Here is a 26,631-nt window from a genome sequence, read left to right on the forward strand (position 1 = left end):
ATGCCAGCCACCACGTATAGCACTACTGCATCTGTCAAAGTTAGTCAAAATAAATGAATCATGGGTTGACCCAAGCCATCAGGACACAATGTTTGACAGTCACATTTCGGATAACTTGTGCATTAATGGAATGATACTGCTCACGGTTAACAAAAGCAGCTTCGCTCTCACTAGATGCCCTTATTGTAAGGACATGGTTGCAAATGACCTTTTTTATATTTGCAAAAACCTGTTATGTTTCATATATGTGCACCAAACCATACAAAAACTGGATGTAGTGCCTCGGTTGGCTGGTTAATGGTTTCCAGAACAGCAGACATGACTAAGTGAAGCTTGGATGAGATATTCCTTACCTGTTGGCCAGTTCTCTGAGAAGAGACAACAGGTAGCTGATAAAAACTAACAAAACAAAAAAGTTCTTCAGTACAAATACACAGAATTTACCCTCTTAAAAGGGAACTAAAATACAGTCTGTGCATGTTTTTTGAGGTATAGGTACATTATAACAAAAATTTGGTGATATGAATCATTATTTTATTATTATGCTAGCTGTCCCCCCATGGCTCCACCCGTGTGTAGTTGTGAAACCGGACAAACTTTAAAAATCAATAAACAGGTATCGCTAGCTAAGTGGAGACGAGGTACTCTCCAAAACGTAATGAGATGTAGACCGATTCGAACAGACGCTGGCGCGTGAGTGAGGAGGGCCCCGTCCTGTTCCCCACTCCTGACATCATGCTTCCCCCTTTTCCCTCGGGCTGCAGCCGGCTGGCTTGGAATAGTGTGAATAACATCACTCCTGCAAGTGAACTATGATACTTGGTGCAATGAAAAAAGTTGCAAAATTAACCATAATGTTCATGCAAATTATAGGAAGAAAAAAAAATGATGTAAAGCAAGAAAGGACAGAGCCGACTATACTTCCTTAGAAGGCTGGCGTCCTTCAACATCTGCAATAAGATACTGCAGATCTTCTATTAGACAGTTGTGGCGAGCGCCCTCTTCTACGCAGTGGTGTGCTGGGGAGGCAGCATTAAGAAGAAAGACGCCTCATGCCTGGACAAACTGGTGAGGAAGGCAGGCTCTATTGTTGGCATGGAGCTGGACAGTTTAACATCTGTGGCAGAGCGAAGGGCGCTGAGCAGGCTCCTATCAATTATGGAGAATCCACTGCATCCACTTAATAGTATCATCTCCAGACAGAAGAGCAGCTTCAGCGACAGACTGCTGTCACTGTCCTGCTCCACTGACAGACTGAGGAGATCGTTCCTCGCCCAAACTGTGCGACTCTATAATTCCACCTGGGGGGGGTTTTGGGGGGGGTTAAACGTTAACATTATACAAAGTTATTGTCTGTTTTTCACCTGCATTATTATCATTCTTTAATTTAATATTTATTGTATCAGTATGCTGCTGCTGAAGAATGTGAATTTCCCATTGGGATTAATAAAGTATCTATCTATGTATCTATCTATAAAATGAGAGAGAGAGAGAGAGAGTCGTCATTTAATTAAATTTGGCTGCATTTCTAAGGGTGTCATCCTTTCCCTGTTGCACATGCATGGGTCAGAGTAGCGTAAATATACACCTATTTCCCAGTCAAGCTTTCTTTTGTAAATGGTTATTGCAAGAGCCGATTTTTTGTTAGGTTAAATTGGTACAAGTATTCTCTTGGCTATGTTGAAGTGTTTATCTATATATTAATGCACAGTCAAAGGAATTTCTATTATAACCCCCAAAAGATAAATTATAAATGGAATATTCTAATAATTTCTTGTCCCACTGACTACAGAACAGTTTCAGTTTATGATTTGCCTTGTAGCTGACAAGGCATGGAGGGCAAACCGTTTCAAACTTTGCCATACAAAACAAGAATGTACTGAACATACTTAAGTGAAGCCCATGTAAGTTTTCCATAGAGAAGTAACACAACTTACACAAGTATACAAAGTAAATGAAGTTTAACATGAGAAAGCTAAAATTGTAATGAAACAGAAGAAACCTTTTTTGCCTTTAATTCTCTAATTTTCTGTGATTTGTCCCCTTTTTTAAAAAAAAATGTAACTAAACCATTTTTAAAATGAACTTTATTGACTGAGAATTTCTTGTTACGTGTTTGACTCCTGCTGGATCCTACCTTCCCAATTCAGTAGCTGCTTGATTTTGGGTACCTGGAAAAGATGCAGCTACAAGTGATATTTGCCTAGGAATTTGCTAATGCAAATTTCAAGCCTCTTTCTGAGTGTATGCAAACGTTTAAAATGAGGCCCCCGGATTATTTGCACGGCAGATGTTTATCTCATGTATTTAAATTTACATTTACATCATTTAGCAGACGCTCTTATCCAGAGCAACTTACAACAGTATTTGTTAGTTTTTCACATACCCCTTGGGGTCAGAGCGCAGGGTCAGCCATTGTACAGCGCCCCCTGGAGCAATTACAGGTTAAGGGCCTTGCTCAAGGGCCCAGCAGAGTAGGATCTCTTTTGGCAGTGACGGGGATTCGAACCGGCAACCTTCGGGATACCAGCGCAGATCCTTAGCCTCAGAGCCACCACTCTGCCTAAATAACAATTGCCAGATTACTGCTACTATTTTTTTTTTTTTGCTGCTGGTTTCTGCTCTTGCTGTAACTTAACTATTTGAACCTTCTTTTTTGGCCTTTCTGTTTTCAAATTAGATCAATCAGCTGTCATAATCTACTTGTCTTTGAAGGAAAATGTCACTGCTACCCTGAATTGGGTAAAACTATGGAAGGTTCACCATTGAAGAAATATGAACAGCCAAAGATACAGAGCAGGCCATAAGGATTCAAAGTTAATAAAAGTAGGCATTAAAATAATTGTCAATAGGTCTGTCAATAATTTGACAGTTAGGTCAAGTAGGCCTTTTGAATACTGCATCCTTCTCCACTATTTGGGGGGGGGGGGGGGGAGGGGGTTGGGTAGAAAATAAAACCGCAATTTCTGGCTGCCAACAAATGCATAAACACAAAGCCAGTAAAATCTGCATGCACTGTGTACGACTTGTTTGGATGTGGCCAGTCATTAAAATTTTAATCTTAAAAGCATACCCGGAAAGTGGGGTAGAAATGGATTCCATATTCTTTACAGGTATCAAAGTTCTTCTCGTCAGCACAGTCTAGCACTCCAATTCGGATTGCTGTATCCCAGTCTGTGATGGGGAAAATAAATAAAAGACGCTGTTAAGTACAGAAAATCCATCCATCTACAAGTACTCTAAACCCAATACAAAAAACACACCACACTGGTCATTAAAACATTTTATTTTTTGTCCTGGGGTGGAAATACCTGAATTGTATAGTAGTTTGCATGCTGAATCAAAATATGAAGATCAGATTGCTCATGGCTGACCTCAGGTCCTAAAGTGGGATCCTAAGATGGTTTGTCGTGTAGTAGGTGCGGCAAGGCGCTGCATCAGTACCTGCTCCTAACCTCTTGCTCCTCTAACCAAGGAGGGCCTTTGACTGATGTGCAACTTAAGTTTGATAATACTGTATATTTACATGCCTACAAAAATAAACATATGAAAAATCCAAAAATTCCTGTAATCGGTGAACAGCACTTATCAATTATACCACTAGGAAGCACATGACCACAGTCTGGATAATCAGTCTGCCGAGTCGTATGCCAAGTTATTTAAGTGCAAACACTCAGCGGCCACTTTATTAGGTACACCTGTTCAACCGTCTGTTAATGTAAATATCTAAATCCACCAATCACATGGCAGCAACTCAATGCATTTCGGCCTGTAGACATTGTCAAGACTACCTGCTCAAGTTCAATCTGAGCATCAGAATGGGCAGATCAGAGTATTTCAGAAACTACTCATCTACCAGGATTTTTACACACAACCATCTCTAGGGTTTATAGTGAATGGTCTGAGAAAAGGGAGAAAAAAGAAAAAAAAAGTAAAAAGTCAGGAGAATGGTCAGACTGGTTCAAGTTGATAGAAAGGCAACGGTTATAACGGAGGCATGCAGAAAAGCATCTGAACACACAACACATCAAACCTTCAAGCAGGTGGGCTACAGCAGCAGGAGACCACACAGGAGGGCACCCCGCCCAGCTAAGAACAGGCAACTAAGGCTACAATTAACACCAAAACTGGACAACAGAAGATTGGAAAAACGTTGCCTGGTCTGACGAGTCTCAGTCTCTGCTGTGACATTTGCATGGTAGGTGGTCAAAATTTGGCATCAACAACATGAAAGCATGGATCCATCCTACACTTGTATCAACAGTTCAGGCTGCTGGTGTTGGTGGTTTAATGGTGTGGGGGATATCTTCTTGGCACACTCTGGGCTCCTTAGTATCAATTGAGCATAGTTTGAATACCACAGCCTACCAGAGTATTGTTGCTGTCCATGTCCATCCTTTTATGATCTTCTGATGGCTCCTTCCAGCAGGATAACATGCCATGTCACAAAGCTCAGATCATCTCCAACTGGTTTCTTGAACACAACAATGAGTTCACTAGACTCAAATGGCCTCCACAGTCACCAGATCTCAATCTGGTAGAACACCTCTGGGATGTGGCGGAATGAGGGATTCTTATCATGGACATGCAGCCGATAAATCAGCAGCAACTGCGTGATGCTATCATGTCAATATGAACCAAAATTCCCCGAGGACTCTTTCTAGCACCTTGTTAAATCGGTGCCACTAAGAATTACGGCAGTTCTGAAGGCAAAAGGGGGTCCAACCCTGGACTATCAAGGTGTTAGATAGATAGAGATAGAGATAGAGATAGAGAGAGATAGGTAGATACTTTATTAATCACAAGGGGAAATTCACATTCTTCAGCAGCAGCATACTGATACAATAAATAATATTAAAGAATGATAATAATGCAGGTGAAAACAGACAATAACTTTGTATAATGTTAAATATTAACGTTTACCCCCCCCCCCCCCCCGGGTGGAATTAAAGAGTCGCATAGTTTGGGAGAGGAACGATCTCCTCAATCTGTCTGTGGAGCAGGACGGTGACAGCAGTCTGTCGCTGAAGCTGCTCTTCTGTCTGGAGATGACACTATTTAGTGGATGCAGTGGATTCTCCATAATTGATAGGAGCCTGCTGAGCGCCCTTCGCTCTGCCACAGATGTTAAACTGTCCAGCTCCATGCCAACAATAGAGCCTGCCTTCCTCACCAGTTTGTCCAGGCGTAAGGTGTCTTTCCTCTTAATGCTGCCTCCCCAGCACACCACTGCGTAGAAGAGGGCGCTCGCCACAACTGTTTGATAGAACATCTGCAGCATCTTATTGCAGTGGCCGGTCAGCAGATTTCTGGAGGTTAACCTAAAATCGTGAACATAATAATTTGAGCGACTCTCTCTCTGAGCCACCACAGCAGATATTCAAGAGACAATGTTGATCGGGTTTTCAGACATTGAGACTTGCTCATAAAGAGTTTGTTCTCCGAAGACAGACTGTTAGGCCGGATTTATACTTCATGTGACACGACGAATGCTGCACAGGACGCTCCTGCTACCAAAGCGTTGTACCGTTTATACTTGCACGTGTACTTTACGTAAATCTGGAGGAATCCACCAGGTGGCAGTGCAAGATATCACGGGGAGAACAGGTTTGGCTTCGCTGTGTTGTGAATTGCCTGGAACAGCCATTAAACTCCGATGACACCTTACCGCAATTATCTCTGAAAACAATGGATTTGTCCATTTCAGCAAGCATTGGGCACGAGGTAGAAACAAACCCTGGACGAGGCATCAGCTCATCACAAGGTGAATACAAGCACTCACATTCACGCTGGCGTCATTTTCTTTGGAAGGAAACCGGAGCACAGTGTGGAAACCCAGCAGGAAAACATGGACACTCCAGGCAGGGAGTATCAGTGACGTGACTCCCTGCGGGACAGCAGTGCTACCGCTCCACCACCGTGTCACCCCATGTGTCATTATTAAAACGAAATTACCAATTTATCTGTAAAATGTAACATACATACTTCAATGCATTTCATCATGAAAGTGATATCAAGTATTAATCTAAGGATTCTAAATGTGCAGAGTTGGAATATCATACATTTAATTTGCTCTGTGTGGTGATCTATTGCTATTTGCCACTGCTGTCCGTACCAGAGGAAGCCTCAGGAAAGAAAAGACGGCACAAAAGATGGTATGGGAGACTTTTAAACTGTATCATGTCATTACGATCGGGAATATGCGACGCTTGAATATAAAGGCACCACAAATGCATCTGTATGCTGGCATTTTGCTTCACCACATTGAACCATTCGTAGGATCCTCAAAGCAGCTTTCTGTCACATGTAGATAGTAACCAGAGACTCCGACGTCACATTCCAACTTTTAGCACACTGCGCCCCCCCGACTTTTTGCTGGTATTGCAGCTCACGCACCTGAGGACCTGCTCAGAGGACGCATCAAATGAACGCTGAACACGTGTGGCAGCCATGATGCGGGTGCGTACGCATTCCAAGCGTGAAGTATAACCGAGCCCTTAGTCAGCGACATTACACTGAACTGCCGAGGCATCTGTGGGAAAGCATCAGAAAAACGCATCCAGAGAAGCGTCACCCCCAAAACTGTATTTTGCACCATGACATGACACCTGCATACACCATGCTGTCAACATGTTTCTTCACCAAACAGAATGACATTGTTGATTCACACACCCTGTATTCACCTGATCTCATTTCCTGTGGCTAGTTTTTGTTCTCAAAATTAAAATTGAGACTAGTAGTGGATATGAGATTCAACTCTGTGCCAATATCGTTTCCTCAAAATTTGCACAAGTGAGGGTTTGGTGTAAGTGAGAGCAGCAGAGATCTTAACATGTGGTTTGTTTAGAACAGACTTGGGAAGACCACACAGTATGGCATTACAGTAGTCTAGCCTAGATGTAATAAAAACATGGGCAAAACAGTCAGCATCTGTCAAGATCAAGGGCTGGCAAAATTTAAAAAAAAAAAAAATTAAAAGTTTTTATCAGGTGGACAGAAGAATCAAATGTACCACCCAGAATTCGAACTACAGCATAACCCTGATCAGGTATCTGTCAACTAATCGTGTCAATTGATCCATTAAGGCTTTGGGCTTCAAACCAACACATTGTGGGCTCAATTTCCAGTGTGACCCTGAGCATGTCACTTCACCTGCCTGCGTTCCAATTGGAAAACCAGAAGAAATAAAACCAAACTGTATCTGAAATTCTGAAAAGTCCCCTTGGATGAAAGACGTCGGCCAAATTTGTAAATTTAAATGAAAATGAAGTAGCATGCACTACAGGTACAGAAGGGGATTTATTTCTGTTATGGAGCAGGTTAGCTTTCAAGCGGACTTTTCAAGAGTCAATGAACAAGTGCCACTCATCCACATTGTGTTTATGGTCAAGTCTCCATAACCGATTTAAAAACCAATATTATATTTTATGGGGGAAAATAAGTATTTGATCCCCTGCTGAATTTGTAAGGTTGCTTACAAAAGAAATGATCACTGGTCTAATTTTTTGGTAGTTTCATTCTAATGGCGAGAGACAGAATGTCAACCAAAAATCCAGAACACACATATTACATAAAAGTTATAAAGTTGATTTGCAAGTCATTGAGTGAAATAAGAATTTGATCCCTTACAACCCAGCCAGAATTCTGGCTTCCACAGATTGATTGTAATATGTGTGCCACAAGGGCACACAAAAATCAGTCAGATACTCCTGATCTCAACTAATTATGTGTATAAAGCACACCTGTCCATAGAATTAATTTCTTCCATTCCAACCTCTCCGCCACCATGGGCAACACCAAAGAGCTGTCAGAGGACATCTGGGACAAGGCTGGAATGGGCTACAAGACCATCAGCAAGAAGCTTGGCGAGAAGGTGACCGCTGTTGGTGCGATTATTCGGAAATAGAAATAAAAAATGACCATCAATTTCCCTCGGTCTGGAGCTCCATGCAACATCTTGGTGTGATTATTCAGAAATGGAAGAAATAATAAAATGACCATCAAATCGCCCTAGGTTTGGAGCTCCGTGCATGATATTGCATCATGGGGTGAGGATGATCATGAGAAAGGTTAGGGATCAGCCCAAAACTACACGGGAGGAGTTTGTTAATGATCTGGAGGCAGTTGGGACCACCACAGTCACCAAGAACACCATTGGTAACACACAATGCCGTAATGGACTGAAATCTTGCAGTGCCCTCAAAGTCCCCCTGCTCAAGAAGGCACATGTACAGGTCTGTCTTAAGTTTGCCAGTGAACATCTAAATGATTCAGAGAAGGCTTGGGAGAAGGTGCGGAGGTCAGATGAAACCAAAATCGAGCTCTTTGGCATCAACTCAACCCGCCATGTTTGGAGGAAGGTGGTGGAAACATGCTTTGGGACCATTTGTCTGCTCACCCCATGAGGCAAGATGTTGCATGGAGTTCCAGACTGAGGGAAATTGATGGTCATTTTTTTTTTCTATTTCCGAATAATCGCACCAACAGCGGTCACCTTCTCACCAAGCTTCTTGCTGATGGTCTTGTAGCCCATTCCACCTCTCCCCAATGTCCTTTAACAGCTCTTGTTGTTGCCCACAGTGGTGGAGAGGTTGGAATGGAAGAAATTGATTCTATGGTCAGGTGTACTTTATACACATAATGAGTTGAAATCAGGAGTATCTGGAATTGATTGATTGCTTGTATGTGTGCCACATGGACACACAGCCAATCTGTGGGAGCCAGAAGTCTGGCTGTGTTGTAGGCCATCAAATCCTTATTTCACTCAATGACATGCCAATCAATTTATAACTTTTATGCAATGTGTTTATTATGGATTTTTGGTTGATATTGTGTCTCTCTCCATTAAAATGAAACTACAATAAAAATTAGAGACTGTTCATTTCTTTTTAAGTGAGCAACCTCACAAATTCAGCAGGGGATCGATTATTTACTTGGCAATATTTTTATCCTGTGATGACACTAAACATTGAAAATATGAAGGTGGTATCACAAGAAAACTAAGTCTTGAGATCCAATATTTGGATGTCCATTGTGACCGACTCAATATAAAACTGGACAGACTGCAACATGTTCTATATTACAGTGCATCTGGAAAGTATTCACAGTGCATCACTTTTTCCACATTTTGTTATGTTACAGCCTTATTCCAAAATGGATTAAATTCATTTTTTTTCCTCAGAATTCTACACACAACACCCCATAATGACAACGTGAAAAACGTTTACTTGAGGTTTTTGCAAATTTATTAAAAATAATACAATTGAGAAATCCCATGTACATAAGTATTCACAGCCTTTGCCGTGAAGCTCAAAATTGAGCTCAGGTGCATCCTGTTTCACCTGATCATCCTTGAGATGTTTCTGCAGCTTCATTGGAGTCCACCTGTGGTAAATTCAGCTGACTGGACATGATTTGGAAAGGCACACACCTGTCTATAGAAGGTCCCACAGTTGACAGTTCATGTCTGAGCACAAACCAAGCATGAAGTCAAAGGAATTGTCTGTAGATCTCCGAGACGGGATTGTCTTGAGGCACAAATCTAGGGAAGGTTACAGAAAAATTTCTGCTGCTTTGAAGGTCCCAATGAGCACAGTGGCCTCCATCATCCGTAAGTGGAAGAAGTTCAAAACCACCAGGACTCTTCCTAGAGCTGGCCGGCCATCTAAACTGAGCGATCGGTGGAGAAGGGCCTTAGTCAGGGAGGTGACCAAGAACCCAATGGTCACTCTGTCAGAGCTCCAGAGAGAGGAGAACCTTCCAGAAGGACAACCATATCTGCAGGCCTGTATGGTAGAGTGGCCAGACGGAAGCCACTCCTTAGTAAAAGGCACATGGCAGCCCGCCTGGAGTTTGCCAAAAGGCACCTGAAGGACTCTCAGACCATGAGAAAGAAAATTCTCTGGTCTGATGAGACAAAGATTGAACTCTTTGGTGTGAATGCCAGGCGTCACGTTTGGAGGAAACCAGGCACCGCTCATCACCAGGCCAATATCATCTCTACAGTGAAGCATGGTGGTGGCAGCATCATGCTGTGGGGATGTTTTTCAGCGGCAGGGACTGGGAGACTAGTCAGGATAAAGGGAAAGATGACTGCAGCAATGTACAGAGACATCCTGGATGAAAACCTGCTCCAGAGCGCTCTTGACCTCAGATTTGGGCGACAGTTCATCTTTCAGCAGGACAACGACCCTAAGCACACAGCCAAGATATCAAAGAAGTGGCTTCAGGACAACACTGTGAATGTCCTTGAGTGGCCCAGCCAGAGCCCAGACTTGAATCCGATTGAACATCTCTGGAGAGATCTTAAAATGGCTGTGCACCGACGCTTCCCATCCAACCTGATGGAGCTTGAGAGGTGCTGCAAAGAGGAATGGGCGAAACTGGCCAAGGATAGGTGTGCCAAGCTTGTGGCATCATATTCAACAAGACTTGAGGCTGTAATTGCTGCCAAAGGTGCATCGACAAAGTATTGAGCAAAGCCTGTGAATACTTATGGACATGGGATTTCTCAGTGTTTTTATTTTTAATAAATTTGCAAAAACCTCAAGTAAACTTTTTTCATGTTGTCATTATGGGGTGTTGTGTAGAATTCTGAGGAAAAAAATGAATTTAATCCATTTTGGAATAAGGCTGTAACATAACAAAATGTGGAAAAAGTGATGCACTGAATACTTTCCGGATGCACTGTATATTCTATATTAGGTTCTAGATTTATATTATGAAGCCTAAAGGTAGTTGAGAGGAGAAATGTGCCATGAACTAGAAGAAATACACAAACCTAGCACTTTAACTTCATTCCTCTAGAAACTGGAAGTCAAATTAGGTCCCCAGGGTAGGAAGTAAAGCTTTGAGATGCGTCATTCCCGTCAATAAAAACGCTGTGACACAAATGGCCAGGGGTCCTCCTGCTAACTGCAAGAATCCAGCAGCAGATGGAGAAGCATTGAAGCTTAAACAATAGATCTGTGGTGAATGGAGATGGGGCCTCGCTTTTTTTTTTTTTTTTTTTTTTTTTTTTTGACTGTAGACAGCCCATCCAGAAAGCAAATAAATAAGTAAAACAGACTTCAGCTTCAGGGCATTCAATGTTTGCTCCAGAGCTGCTCCACTACTCCTCCCCCAATGCCCGATTCCCACCTGTTTGTCTGTTACTCTCCAACAATGAATGGAGTCACTGTCATGGAAATTCAAGCCGGAGTGCTGCTCTACAATACGGACTCTTGGCCTCCCCACCGGAGAGTCTATTGAGAGTGAGGCAGATGGGAGACATGGTACAGACAAGCAGCAACTTGGGGACATCAGTGCCACTCCCACGATACCAGCCTGCGAACCTATATACAATACCACAATGCCTGTAGCAATCCTGGCAGAAAATGGGCATAAAGGTAAGAACCAACCAATTGGCAGGTCCAGTTCATGGGGGGCACATTTTCACACAGACCCAACACTTACACAAGAGTATATACTGTATATTTATACCACACTTGGCTTACTTAGTTGCGAGATACAGTGATCCCTCCTCGATCGCGGGGGTTGCATTCCATACCCCCCCGCAAAAGGTGAAAATCCGCGAAGTAAAAAGCTTATGTTCATATGGTTCTTTTTATATATTTTAAGCCCTTATAAACTCTCCCACACTCTAATAAACATTTCCCGCACAGTTATACAGCATAACCCCTTTGTATTCTCTTAGATATTAGGTAAGATTCGTTGAAATTATGTATGTAAACACACTGTTTATATACAGTAAAACCTAAATATTATTTTAAAGATATCAAGCGTCTCCGATATCACATATGTTACAGTCATTACGATAAACAGGCCACCAGCAATAAATACATACAATGCAAGAAAAATTGCATACAGTAAAATGTGTGCACAGTGACGCTAAACGTACATACATGTACTAAGTACTGTACGTAGAAAATTAATTATGGTTACTCACCAACAATGACACGACGACTTGTCTGATAACGAGGAGTTTAAATTTTACTGCACAACAAAGGAGAGCGTTACAGCTCTTCTAAAGGAGCCTTTTCAGGCGACTGTGTAGCACCCGCTGTTGTTCTCCTTCTGGTAGTCTTCAATCCAAATCCCTAAAGCAGATTCCATCCAGACTACTGCCTTATTACGTCCACTTACAACTCGTTTTGCGCCCTGGTTAAAGGACACTGCCGCTGTAGATCTTATATGCTTTTCCTCTTTTTTAAATAAAAAGAATCGTGGACTCATTGATGCCGTAATGGCGTCCTACAGCAGTGTAGCTGTTCCCTTCCTTCAACATATCCAAAACATTTACCTTTTTGGCAATCGTTAGCATCTTCCGTTGGCGCTTGGGCACGGCCCCTGAAGCAGTAGCAGGAGCAGATCGTTTTGGAGCCATAATGAAGGGCTTGACTATGCACAAAGATAAACACAAAAGAGCACAAAAATGAACTCTTTACACAGCGAAAACACATTGCTGAATGAGCGAGACGAGACTTCCTGGTTAACGCAGCGGAATCGAATTCTGTACTCCGTCGCTTAGCCAATCAGCACACAGGAACTTAACTGCGTGCTCTGATTGGGTAGCTTCTCAGCCATTCAGCAATAATGTCCCTTGTATGAAATCAACTGGGCAAACCAACTGAGGAAGCATGTACCAGAAGTAAAAAGACCCATTGTCCGCAGAAACCCGCGTTATATATTTAGATATGCTTACATATAAAATCCGTGATATCGAGTGAAGCCGCGAAAGTCGAAGCATGATATAGCGAGGGATTACTCTATTATATAAAAACAGATACACACACACACGTTATATACATACAGTGCCTTCCATAATGTTCGAGACAGACATTTTTTCCTTGATATCCCCCCCTCTACTCCACAGTTTAAACTTAAGTCAATAATTCAGACTTGTGATTAAACTGCACACTGCAGACTTTCAGTCACACAACACTTTCTTTACAAGTACACCCCCCCCCCCCCAATCTTAGGGCACCATAATGTTTGGGGGACAGTTGGCATCCTTGGTGTTTGTGATCACTCAGGTGGGTTTCATGGCTTTATAAAGACACCTCTGCCTGCTTTTTCCCTTTGGAGTCTGCAGCTGCCATTGTTCAACATGAGGACAAGAGCTGTGCCAATGAAACTCAAAGAAGCCATCAGGAGGCTGAAAAAACCAAGAATAAAACCATCTCAGACATCGGTAAAACCTCAGGATGACCAAAATCAACTGTCTGGAATATCATGAAGAAGAAAGAACACACTGGTGAGCTCAGTAATCACAAAGGGACTGGTAGAACAATGAAGACTTCCACTGCTGATGACAGAAGAATCCTCACTATGGTCAAGTAAAAGCCCCAAACACCTGTCTAACAGAACAAAAACTGGGGGGCCGATGTGTGTATCGGAGACAACTATCAGCAGAAGACATCATGAACAGAAACACTGCAAGATGAACAACACAAAAACAGGATGGCCAGATGACAGTGTGTGATAAAGGACTTCAAAAGAGCCTGCAGAATTCTGGGGGGAAAAAAGTCTTGTGGACAGATGAGAAAGATGAACCTGATCAGAGTGATGGTAAGAACAAAGTGAGGAGATGACAAGGAACTGCAAAGCAGAACATATCATCTGTTAAACATGATGCTGGGGGGTGTTATGTCTTGGGCATGTATAGTTGCCACAGGTCCTGCCACACTTCTCTGATGGAACTGCTGATGGCAGTGGTACAATGAATTCTGAGGTGTGTAGAAACATCTGATCTACTCAAGTTCAGTAAAGGCCTCCAAACTCCGTGGACGGCGCTTCATCCATCCATCCATCCATTTTCCAACCCGCTGAATCTGAACACAGGGTCACGGGGGTCTGCTGGAGCCAATCCCAGCCAACACAGGGCACAAGGCAGGAACCAATCCCGGGCAGGGTGCCAACCCACCGCAGGACACACACACAAACACACTAGGGCCAATTTAGAATCGCCAATCCACCTAACCTGCATGTCTTTGGACTGTGGGAGGAAACCGGAGCGCCCGGAGGAAACCCACGCAGACATGGGGAGAACATGCAAACTCCACACAGGGAGGACCCGGGAATCGAACCCAGGTCCCCAGATCTCCCAACTGCGAGGCAGCAGAGCTACCCACTGCGCCACCGTGCCGCCCGCGCTTCATCCAACGACAAGATAATGAGCCACACATACTGCTGAGGCCACACAGGAGTTTATCAAAGCTAAAAAATAATGGAAAATTCCTGAATGCCCAATCTAATGGAGCAGGCCTTCAGTGTTCTCCCTAGCGTCTTTTAGCCAGGCGCTCCGCCCGGCTAATTTAGTTGAGTTGAGCGCAGGACTGTCATCTCAAGTGACATTGTGAGATGCCGTCTCTGCAGATCATTAGATCTGTGGCTGTCAAGGGACAAGCGGACGGGTGGGCAAATATTTTAGAAGTAGGATCGCAACTTGCAAGGTGCTAAAGCTAATAGCGGGGACGAGACGGAGCAGAATTCACAAGCAAAGAGTATGGGGAGGTGGGCTTTTGAGAGGGGGGTGTACATGGTAATAGCGGGGGGGGGGGGAGCAGTTTAATTACAGTAGCAAGGAGTGTGCAGAGGTGGGCAGGCGAGAGGAAAAAAAAAAAAAAAAAAAAAAAAAAAAAAAAAAAAAGACTCGTGGAACCAGCCTATCGCATATCAGAAAAAGGGCATCAGGAAGTGACGTCTCTGTTCTCAGTGCAGTCTGTGTACTGCTGCTAAGCTTATGTCGAGAATAAAGTTGACATTTCCACTTTATTCTCGCCGTTTATCTCGAGATTGACTTTATTCTCGTAGTCTTATCTAGTAGAACATCGCAAACTAAACTTCATCTTAAAATGAATATTTAATTTACCAGATATTCTCAAACTCTGTCACAAATTATGTAGCGCATGAAATGCTTTGTGTTATCGTGTGGCGATTGGTTATGCGGAGAAAGAAAAAGGAAAGATAGGAATTGGGGTTTTGGTATGTTAGACAGAGACAGCACGCATGCAATGAAGAAAGCCCACTCAGAAGAACATCCACTGAATTCTGTGTTCATGAATCCGACCACCAGATCACGAACCCAACATTTACAAAATTTTTAAGTTAAACCTGTGCGATACTCATTCATACATTGGTTTTAGGAGCCTTGTCACACCTGCCATAAAGTTCTCTACACTGAACATACACCTGGGAACACTACCGCCACTCTACCGTGCATGTTTAATACATTTCATCATGAAAATGATACCAAGTATTTATCTTAGCATTGTAAATGTTCAGAGAGCAGGAATACCATGAGGTGAATGGATTCTGTGCGGCGATCCCTCCTCAGTGCAAGAGGAAGTCCGTTTAAGAAACGCATAGCGATTAACAACTCAGTCGGGGAACACTTAACACAAAGCATTTAATGCACTACAGTGATCCCTCGCTATATCGCGCTTCGTCTTTCGCGGCTTCACTCCATCGCGGATTTTAAAATGTAAGCATATGTGAATATATATCGCGGATTTTTCACTGCTTCGCGGATGTCTGCGGTCTACAGTACGTGTGCTTCCTCAGTTGATTTGCCCATTTGAATTCAAACAAGGGACGCTATTGGCGGATGGCTGAGAAGCTACCCAATCTGAGCACGCGGTTAAGCTCCTGGGTGCTGTGCTAACTCTCGAGCGTCTCGCGACCATTCTACGAATGGCAAAAGATCTCCAGACATCAGTTGAAGAATGGGACCCACAAATGATTCGTTCTTTGCAATTTAAAAATGCTCTTGACGGCGCCACAGAAGTGTATAGGAACCTCTTTACACAAATGAAAAAGCAGCGCCAGCAACTGCCCATCACGATGTTCCTTACACGGAAAACACTGCCTAGTACGCCTTCAGTGGAAGAAGACGATGGCGGTGCTACACAGTCGCCTGAAGAGGCTCCTTTAGAACAGCTGTGACAGTGCAGTAAATATCATTGTTATCTGACAAGCTGGTGAGTACCCAAAACTATTTCTACATACTTAGTACACGTATGTACATTTATTGTAACTGTGCACACATTTTATAGAATTTGTTCCTTGCATTGTTGGTATTTATTGCCGGTGGCCTGTCTATCGTAATGGCTGTAACAAATGTGATATTGGAGACGCTCTACAGTATCTTTAAAATAACATTTTGGTTTTATGTACAGCATTTACAGGTTATAGATTTTTCACGTATTTTTATATTACCTACTCAATTACAATATGTTTAAAACTGTATTACTAAATAAAACTCCTCAATGATATACGATACGTATGTTTGTGAGTAGTATATAAACTGTGTTTACATACATAATTTCAATGAATCTTGCCTAATAACTAATATAAAGGGTTTATGCTGTATAACTGTATGGGGAATATTTATAAACCATGTGGGAGAGTTTATAAGGACTTAAAATATATAAAAATAACCATATTCTACTTCGCGGATTTTCTTATTTCGTGGGTGGCTCTGGAACGCAACCCCCGCGATGGAGGAGGGATTACTGTACACTACCTTATGACGGGGTTTGAGAAAATCTAGTAAATTAAACATTGATTTTAAGATGAAGCTTAGTTTACGACATTTGACTTTAAATGACAATATAAACTATGAGAATAAAGTGGAAAAGTTGAGAATAAAGTCGACTTTATTCTCAACAGTTTTTTTTTTTCTTCACCGTAGCCCTAATACGCTTCTGTAGTTTTGTTAAAGTGACCCATCTGCCATTCCTTTTTTGTTCATATCTTGCCCTACTGTAGTGCAAGTGTGCACTGAATATTCAACAGGCTCTCACTTTCCCACTCAAAAGTCTTATTCATAGGTACTTTACATTTTTTCCCCAAACGTTTTACCAACATGAGCAAAAAAAAGTGTTCAGAAAACAAACACTGCTCAGTTATTTCAGAAAAGAGACTCCACAAACTAATAAGGTGCAGCGTCAACTCCTCATGTGGTAATTTCAGACAAAGACATTGCAGAGGCTGGTCCATCAGGGGAAATCTCTTCAGCACACACTCTGCCAATTTATAAATCTAAGCACCGCTTATCCGGCATAAACAAGCAATGGTTTAAAGATTTTGATTGGCTAATGGTCAAAGAAAATGGTATGTGGTGCTCATTGTGCATGAAATATTCAAACAAACATCCCCCAAGGAGGGAGTTACCTTGGGTAAACGTGCCATGCACAAGAATTCAAAAAGAAAGTTTGCTTGAACATGGAAAAAAAAAAGTAAAATGGACACTGAGTCTTCTGCTGACCTTTTAGGAAAGCGTGTACTAGAGCAATCTGGAATCGGTTAAATTGAAAGATCTCTATCTGTGTTAAAATAACTTACAGAGGAGATGCCTTTGTGGGAGCTTTAAGATCCATGTATCGGTTGGCAAAAAATGAGTTGCCACATCCAACAGCTTTTCAAACAACGTTGTAACACTGTAAAGAAATGGGTTGTTCCTTTTCTAGGAAGAAAAGAAGAATAAATATTTAACTAAAGACACCTTCTGCATATGCAAGTTGGCTTTGAAGAATATTTAAAAATTTGTTTTTTTTAATGGTTTTCACTTTTGTTCCTGACAGCGACAATACTTGTGCCTCTTGGTTTATGTCGTAACAATTGTTATTTAAAATGTTTGTTAGGGTTGCAGGATCCTGAATTGGATACTTCTTAAAATTTAATAAAAAAATATTCTGGCACAAGTGTCAAACCTTAGAAAAGGAAGTCATATTGAGCATTGGAAAATAATTAATAAAAATAGTGCACATTTAAATTTTCCCCACCACTAAATTCCCCCGTCCCGCCCGGCTACTTTTTCATGCCACCCGGCTGGAAAAAAGTTCTGGGGAGAACACTGGGCCTTCTGTATGCTGAAGAGACAACTTAAGGGGACAAGCCCCCCAAAACAACCAGGAGCTGAAGATGGCTGCATGAGAGGCTCAGCACCTGGGGCCTCATGTATAAACAGTGTGTATGCACAAAAATGTTGTGTACGCTCATATTCACGGTCACATCGCGATGTATAAAAACTAAACTTGGTGTAAAGCCACGCACATTTTCATGGCAGCTAAATCCTTGGCATACGCAAGTTCTCCACTCGGTTTTGCATACTGGCAGCACCCAGCGTCAAAGCAGTGCTTTTATTCCAATGTGGTTTCCCTTTTTTTAAATCCACATCCCTGACGCGTCTTTATCAAATGCACGGAAATTAACTGTTAATTGATTGTAATTAACCTGTAACAATATAATGGTCCACAGAATGGTCAAACTATTCCAAATAACATAGCTGCTTTAGCGTTGTTCCTCTCAATGCACCACTCAGTATTTTAACCCACTGTATCCGAGTGTGGAATCATAGCTCTCAAGCAGCTGATCGGAAACAGAATTATTGGTATACAGCACCAAGCACACACTGCCTCAGCCATGTGCTATTTGATCTGCTCTCATACGACAAATGCTTCAGAGCCTTTCCTGTATGGACCTTGTGGTTCACAAACAGTTTCATCCCAAGAACTCTAAACGCACTCAATCAATCAGTCCATCAAGTGCTCCTGGTAGAACGGTTTGTACCTTTAAGTACAATTACCTCACAGTTATATTACACTTTTTTATAAAGTGGCTCAGGTTGTGCATTTACATATGATGACAATATTATTAAGATGAAATGCAGCAAAATATGTTTATTACATTATACAGAAAATTTTAACATTTAAATAATCCATAGTTAATAATTAAACATGTGAAGACACGGTGCCGCAGCACTAAGCAAGGAGCTGGTGCCACGTTCACGGATTGCTCCTGCCTCACGCTGTATTCTTGCTGGTGTGACACTGGAAGGATAGATGGATAGAATAATTAAACATGGACTACAAAGATATTTCAATGTTCCTTAAATGTTTTGAAGAATTGGAGTTCTAAGCTTACAGTTGGATTAACGTCTATTACAGAGCTGATTGTGTGGCGACTGGGTACTTAAGAGAAAGAAAAGGAAGGACAGGAATTGGGGATTAGTACATTTGAAAGGGACAGTACTGCTGCAGTAAATTACTTCAAAGGTTGCACACGGCACAGCAAGCACCTTGCGTGAGGCAGGAACAAGCTCTGGACAGGGCGCCAGCTCGCCATTATCACTGTGCCACCGTGTTCCCATGTTTAACAACATGTTTCAACTCCTATCATCGTGAAAACGATATCAAGTATACATCTTAGTATTTTAAATAATTCAGAGAGCTGTAATATCACGAACGTAATGGATTCTGTGTCCTGTCAGAGGAAGAACGTTTAAGAAACACGTAGTGATTCACACACAGAGCACATAGAACACATATAAAACAAAGCATTTAATGTGCTACTTTAGTTACGATGGTATTTGAGATACTGTACTAGTAAAATAAATGATTTTAAGATGAAGTTTATGACTTTAATGACATAATAAACTACGTGATTAAAGTTGACATGTCAAGCTTTTTTCTCACCGTTTCCCTATTTTTTTTTCTTTTCTCTGTACCCTAATAAGCTTTCATAGGACACTCAGACACTACGACTCCCCTTTTCACGGCGACTTTGATAGATATTGGACTTTTTTTTCTTTTCTTTTTTTTTTTTTTTTTTATTTTGGGTACTGTGCGACTTTGTGAACTTGAGTTTCTGACACTCAACTTCCTTTTGTTGTTTATATCACTGTTTAAACCAACAAATAGTAAGTTTTTCTTTGCCTCCACTTGGTATTTGCTGAAATTCTTCCGTTTCCCCCCCGTGGTTTTGCCATTGTCTTTTCACAGAACGCTGAGCTTAAGGGCTATTTATATTGATTTGCATATTCAAAGAGTTGCATATTCAAAGAGTTGCATATTCAAAGAGGCGTAATTCTGGGAGGAGTTGGGGAGTGGCGGCAGGTGCATGCACATGCGTTACTTTTCACGCTGACCGGGATTTATGGAGCGGAATAAGTGGAAGTTGCCGTATGCATAGATTCATGCATCTGGATTTTTTTGTGCGTACGCACATTTCCGCTTTTGTCTCTACACCATGTTTTAGTTAGGTCCCTGGTGATGTCTGTGAATCACATATAATTATATTATATATATATATTATATATCACACACACATTAGGGGTGGGCGGTATGACCAAAATTCTATATCACGGTATTTTTCTAAATTATCCCAGTTTCACGGTATTTGACGGTATTTTTTCCCCATGCATGAGTGGATGTTAAACACATTTTCCACTGCAATTACTGGCTAAGAATAACCTATTCCACTGTCAAGAGCATTGTACATTGTACAAAAAAAACATTTTAATGTGCACACAAGTATTAATACAGGTTTGCATTGCCCCATAAAGTGATACTTTTCAAGGGGGTGGCACTAATGAAGAGAAGGAAATCACATTGCATGACAGATGCAGTCAAAATATAGAACCTTTTTATTTAACAAATTTTGCAAAAACTTACATTATAATTTTGACAACATATTTTCAACCATCCAAAGAAGTATTTAGACTTAGGAAAATATCCAGAAGTGCTTGTCAAAAGTTGTATTGCACTGAACATGTCTTAGAAAAGGAATAAATAATTTTTTGTAAAACAACTACACTTTCTGTTAATGTTAACAATCTCTGTCCACTGACACGTTAAAATGACTTTTTAAACAACTTTACCATCATTAAACTGCATAATATTTAAACTAATAAATAACAATAAAATAAATAATTGTATTATTACTGATAGTTGCACTATTACTTCAAGGCTTCAAAAGCCCAGGTGCATTACACAGTATTCACCAAATTAAAATAAAATAAAACAAGTGCAATTTTGGTGATGACAGAATTCACTGTCTTAATCTTCTTTATTTATTTATCTGGTTTGTACAATGCTATATACTGTATACACTTATATTCTGTAAGTGCCTTGAGCATAGGAAAGGCGCTATATAAATAAAATATTATTATTATTATTACGACATCTTTACCAACTGAACTATCATTTAGGCAAACTGCATTAATATGGACCTTGCTTCAAGCTAAGCTATATACATAAATAATACAACTGCAACTTGCATTTATAATTGTATTTGTGGTATAGCCCTACGGAATCGTATTAGGGCCACGGTGAAGAAAAAAAAAAATACGGACACAGGGAAGAAAAAAAAAACAAACTATACGTCGAGATTAAAGTCGACATTTCCACTCTATTCTCATAGTTTACTTTATAATTAAAGTAGAATGTCGTAAACTAAACTTCATCCTAAAATCATTGTTTAATTTACTAGATTTTCTCAAACCCCGTCATAAGTTAATGTAGCACATTAAATGCTTTGTGTTGTGTTCCCTGACCCAGTTGTCCCAGATATTCCTGCTCTCTGAAAATTTAGAATTTATATCAAGTATTTATCTTGGCATTCTAAATGTTCAGACAGCATGAATATCATGTGAATGGATTCTGTGCGGCGATCACTGCCAGTGCCGGTGCTTCCTCTTAGTGCAGAGGAAGTCAGTTTAAGAAGCTCGGGGAACACTTAACACAAAGCATTTAATGTGCTATATAACTTATGACGGGGTTTGAGAAAATCTAGTAAATTAAATATTCATTTTACGATGTTCTACTTTAATGACAAAGTATGAGAATAAAAAGTCAACATGTCGTCACAATATTACACAGTACCCAGGTACATTACACTGTATTGAAAACAAATAAAAGTACAACTTGGCTTGCAGTATTATCCAGTAGTATAGAAACAGTATTTACACATCTGACCTTTTAAAACTAAAGCATCTCCAGGTGACAGACGTGACTCATTTTTTTCAGCTCTCTGTCCATTTTCACCGCACGGCATACCTATGCTACCGCCCACTATTTGGTGGTGTAGCAGTGAAAAAGAGCCCTAGTGCAACAAATCTGTGTTTAGCGGTGTAGCAGTGAAAAATGTCCCCACATTCCGAACGTAGTTTAGGCAATTTAAACCGGTGTTGCGGTATAAGAAAAATCCATATCATAAAAAAAATAAAAAATGGTTTTCGGTATGAACCGGTATACCGCCCAGCACTAATATACATATAAAAAAATAATGTAAGAAAGTAGTCCTTTCATGTGAGACATATGCGACAAAGTTCTGAATAGGACTTTAATACCACGATTTTCAAACTTTTTTGAACAAGTACCACTCTGCGAGGACCAGTAAACTGAAGTACCACCGTCAATGAATTGTTAATTTACGCCCATGTTATTATGAAGAAAAAGTCACTATAATGACTATAATTATGACGTTAAAGTGCCTAATAAAAGCTGGCTTGGAGTCTTCCACGCATTTACAGTAGTATACTTATACTATATATGATTATATGCAACATATTGGCATTCTAGCAACATCGACTCGTGGAAAATAAAGGACCACACGAGTACCACTTGGCATGACTTGAAGTACCACCAGTGGTATGCGTGGCAACTGAAATGTATCCAAATACCCTTATGAAGGGCACGTTAATGTATACACACACACAGCATAAATTCAGAAAGTACTGAGACTCCTTCAGGTTATTTCATGTTTTGTTACATTGCAGCCACGTATTAAAATCATTTTTCCCCTAATCAAACAAAACTCAATTTGCCAAACAGGGAAAAACTGGATTTTAAGAAACATTTGCAAATGTATTAACAAAAAAAAACCCCAAAAGTATCTTACATTGACACAAGTTTTGAGACCCTTTCCTATGGCACTTGACATCTGGCTCAGGTGCATCCCATTCTACGGATGATCACCGAGATGTTTCTACACCTTGGTTGGAGTCCATCTGTGGCCAATTCAGTTGATTGGACCCAATTAGGAAAGGCACACATCAGCCTATAGAAGGTGCCAAAAGGTGAACAAAAACCAAGCCAGGAGATCAATGGAAATGCTCACTGAGCTTAGAGACAGGATTGTGCTGATGCACAAATCAATGGAAAGGTACAAAAGAAGAAACTGAACTGGTCTGACAACACAAGGATGGCCAGAGCAGACTGAACTTGCTAAGGAGACTCTGGTCTTTTGATGTGTGTCAGCAAGCTGCTGAAAATGTTGTACCAGTCCATAGTAGCCAGTGTGGTGGTCTACACTGGGGAAGCAACTTGAGCTATAAAGCACAATGGCAGAATAACTCTATCAGGAAAGCCTGCACCATCACAGGGTGAAGCCTGGGCACGCTGGAACCGGGCGTGGAAAACAGGGTGGCAGCAAAATCGGAGGCTATCATGAAAAATCCCCTCCAGGAGGCGCTCTCTCTTGGAGCACTTTTAGCCACAGGCTCAGTCCACCACAGCGTGCTAAGAAGCACCTCTGGGGGTCTTTTCTGCCCACTGCTATCAGACAATTCAATGCTTCGACCCAGTGTACTGGTTTACTTTTATTTACTTACCAAACAATTGATTGATTGGCTATATTATTTATCATGCGAGTCTATATTCTCTTTTTTTGTGTGTGTATCTTCTGCTGTATGCATCTGAATTTCTTCATGGGATAAATAAAGTTCATCTAATCTAAAAAACAATTTTGCAGCTTTAACAGTTCCCAAGACTACAGTTGACATTTGGAACAACCCCAATTTTTCTTAGAGCTGGCCACCCAGCCAAACATAACACTCCTGAGAGAAGGGCCTTGATAAGAAAGGCAAACAAATACCTGATGGTCACTCGGGTTGAGCTCCAGCGAGCCTGTGCAGAGATGAGAGAAACTTCCAGAAGGACAACCAATCACTGCAACACTCCACTGACTCCTGGGCTTTATGACAGAGCGGCCAAATGCAAGGCTCTCCTCTGTAAAGGACATGCGGAAGCCCGCTTGGAGTTTGCAAAAAAAGGCACCTAATGAACTCTGACTACCCATAAGCCACTGCAAAATGCACCAAACTGCGTCAGCATCAATCCACTGAAATTACCACGCAATTTTCAAAATTGCCTTTATTTTTTGATTTAGCCTCGTAACTCGACAACAGATAACCTTTTTGATTCCAACAAGAATCAGCAGCCACCACACAAAAACGGGAACAGAATGCACTGGCCGCAATTATGTTAAAATTAAAATAGCAGTAATAATATATTATTTTCTTAAGTTTCATTTAGTGGTTCACTGCAATGTTAAAATGTTTCTTATAATGAGCAATTCTAAAAGAATGCACCTTTAGACATACAGTAATCCCTCGCTACTTCGCGGTTCACTTTTCGCGGATTCACGACTTCGCGGATTTTATATGCAAGCATATCTAAATTCATAACGCGGATTTTTCGCTGCTTCGCGGGTTTCTGCGGACAATGGGTCTTTTTACTTGCTTCCTCAGTTGGTTTGCCCAGTTGATTTCATACAAGAGATGCTATTGGCGGATGGCTGAGAAGCTACCCAATCAGAGCACGCAGTTAAGTTCCTGTGTGCTGCTGATTGGCTCAGTGACGGAGTGTTGCATTAACCAGGAAGTCTCATCTCACTCATTCATCATTAAAGTGCTAATGCTTCAGGGGCCGTGTCCATGCACCAACAGAAGATGCAAATGATTGCAGAAAAGGTAAAAGTTTTGGATATGTTGAAGGAAGGGAACAGCTACACCACTGCTGGACACAATTACAGCATCAATGAGTCCACGATTCTTTTTATCTAAAAAGGAGGAAAAGCATATAAGATCTACGGCCGCAGTGTCCTTTAACCAGGGTGCAAAACGAGTTGCAAGTGGACGTGATAAGGCAGTAGTCTGGATGGAATCTGCTTTAGGAATCTTTGCAACAAGGTCGACGACGTCATGACCGCCTACAAGCTGCTACGTGTACTTCGCTATACAGTAAGTGTAAACTTATCTACCGATTTCATATTGCTTAGCAGTTGTCCCTGTTTTTAATAGAGTAAATGGTGGGTTGTAAACAATACAGGGAGGGTTTAAAAACGTCCAAATGCACGTTAATTAAATAAATATGGTGTCCCTACTTCGCGGAAATTCAGTTATCGCGGTCGGCCCTGGAACCTATCTCCCGCGATAAGTGAGGGATTACTGTACAACAAAACAGTGTGCAAAACTATACATAAGGAAATTGGAAATGTGATTTTTTTTTTTTTTTTGTAAAGCCGGTGTCACGTCATGTCATGGACTATGTGAGATTTGCCACTCACAGTCGCTGATCTCGTCGCTGCTCCGGGTCTACTTACTCGACTGAAAGTCATAGCCCATGTCAAATGTCCTGACCGAACCTCCCGATCTCCTGGCAAAGTTGTGCTCGCCCCATTTTCAGATAATCACTAGCTCCGAGGCTAGGGATCTAGGACAGCAATCAGAAGGTTGCGATTCCTCTCTGTTGGGCCCTTGAGCAAGGCCATTAACTCGCAATATTGCTCCGTCGTGCGCATGATGTTAACCTGCATCCAGCCCTGCAGGCAGGCAAGTCCTCCAACTTGCAGGGAAAACTTGGGGATGGGGTGGCAGGATTGGCGATTTCTTACTAAAAACGGGATGACAACAGTTCCCTATCAAACGGGCCTTGCAGCCTGCGAGTTTTTCTTATTTCCAAGAATGAAGAGGGGACCTTAAAGGAAAGTGTTTTCAGGATGTAGAGAAGGTCAAGAAGCAAAATGTCGGAGGCACTGAAGGCTATCACTTTGCAACAGTGGAAAAAAGTGTATGGGGTCTCGGGGAGAGTATTTTGAGAATGATTTAAGTTTTGGAAATGTTCAGAGAAATATGACTTAAAAAAAAATTCTCATTTTTGGGTTCCCCCCCCCCCCCTCGAATATTAATCAAATAATGAAAACAACAAAAATTACACAAAAACGCATACACAAAGCCCTCCCCAGTTCCCTGACTGATCATTATTTACACTCACTACACAGCAAACACGAACAACAAAGTACAACACAGTCACATACGGAAATCAGAAGTCGAATGACGATGGAGAGGGGAATGAAAAACCCTGTGAACAGACCTCTGAAGGAAATATAAAGTTCTGGCATGATTTGGAGTGACCCCCCCAAAAAAGAATGAATCCACACTAACAAGCAGATAGAGAGCAGCACATGCATCCAGAGAGAAACTGTAATTCAGGGTACTTGTAAACAACTGGCGCATGTGGCAAGTAGAAACAAAAAACAAGGCCACTTTTTAAAAGAGTCTGCTTGATTAATCTTCTTCCCAGCAAACCCTGCACCAACCGAATCGGGCCTATAGCATAATACTGCCGGGGCTGCTGGGAGTTGTAGGCTGTTTTGAGCAGCGCAGCTGCCTAAGACGACACCCTTGCAGAAGTGCCCACAAACAGAACGTGTACTTGAGTGGGATTTCTAACCCAGGACACCGGATCTAGAAGGCTGAAGCATGAACTGCTGTGCCACCCAACAAGATAACAACAGAGATTAAAGAACTTATTAATTTATTCAAGAAATAATCACCGAGTAAATGCCTTATTAGCCAGCTGCATGATTTGGAACTCGATCACAATGCATTTCTCTCCGTCACTGAAAGGTGCAAGCACTAATCTAACCTACTTTTCAACTTTTCAAATTTTTTTCAAATTTGTTTTTCGCACTTCAGGGCTGTGCACTACACGTGCAAATATAGATTCTGCATCACAAGGTTACAAAAAAAACATGTGAGCAGGTCTTCTGTCGTTCCAGCAGCTT

At 41.4% G+C, this 26,631-nt stretch overlaps 1 protein-coding gene across 1 annotated transcript in view; it reads right to left on the reverse strand.

Moving 5' to 3' along the window:
- Positions 1-26,631, reverse strand: part of qsox2 (quiescin Q6 sulfhydryl oxidase 2) — a 129,334-nt gene that overhangs the window by 81,311 nt on the left and 21,392 nt on the right. Inside the window, exon 2 of the mRNA XM_028809106.2 lies at positions 3,074-3,174. Within this exon, the coding sequence (XP_028664939.1) occupies positions 3,074-3,174 (101 nt within the window). The remainder of the gene's footprint in view (positions 1-3,073; positions 3,175-26,631) is intronic.

Source organism: Erpetoichthys calabaricus, chromosome 9 (genome assembly GCF_900747795.2).
Source record: "Erpetoichthys calabaricus chromosome 9, fErpCal1.3, whole genome shotgun sequence".
Lineage (NCBI taxonomy): Eukaryota > Metazoa > Chordata > Cladistia > Polypteriformes > Polypteridae > Erpetoichthys > Erpetoichthys calabaricus.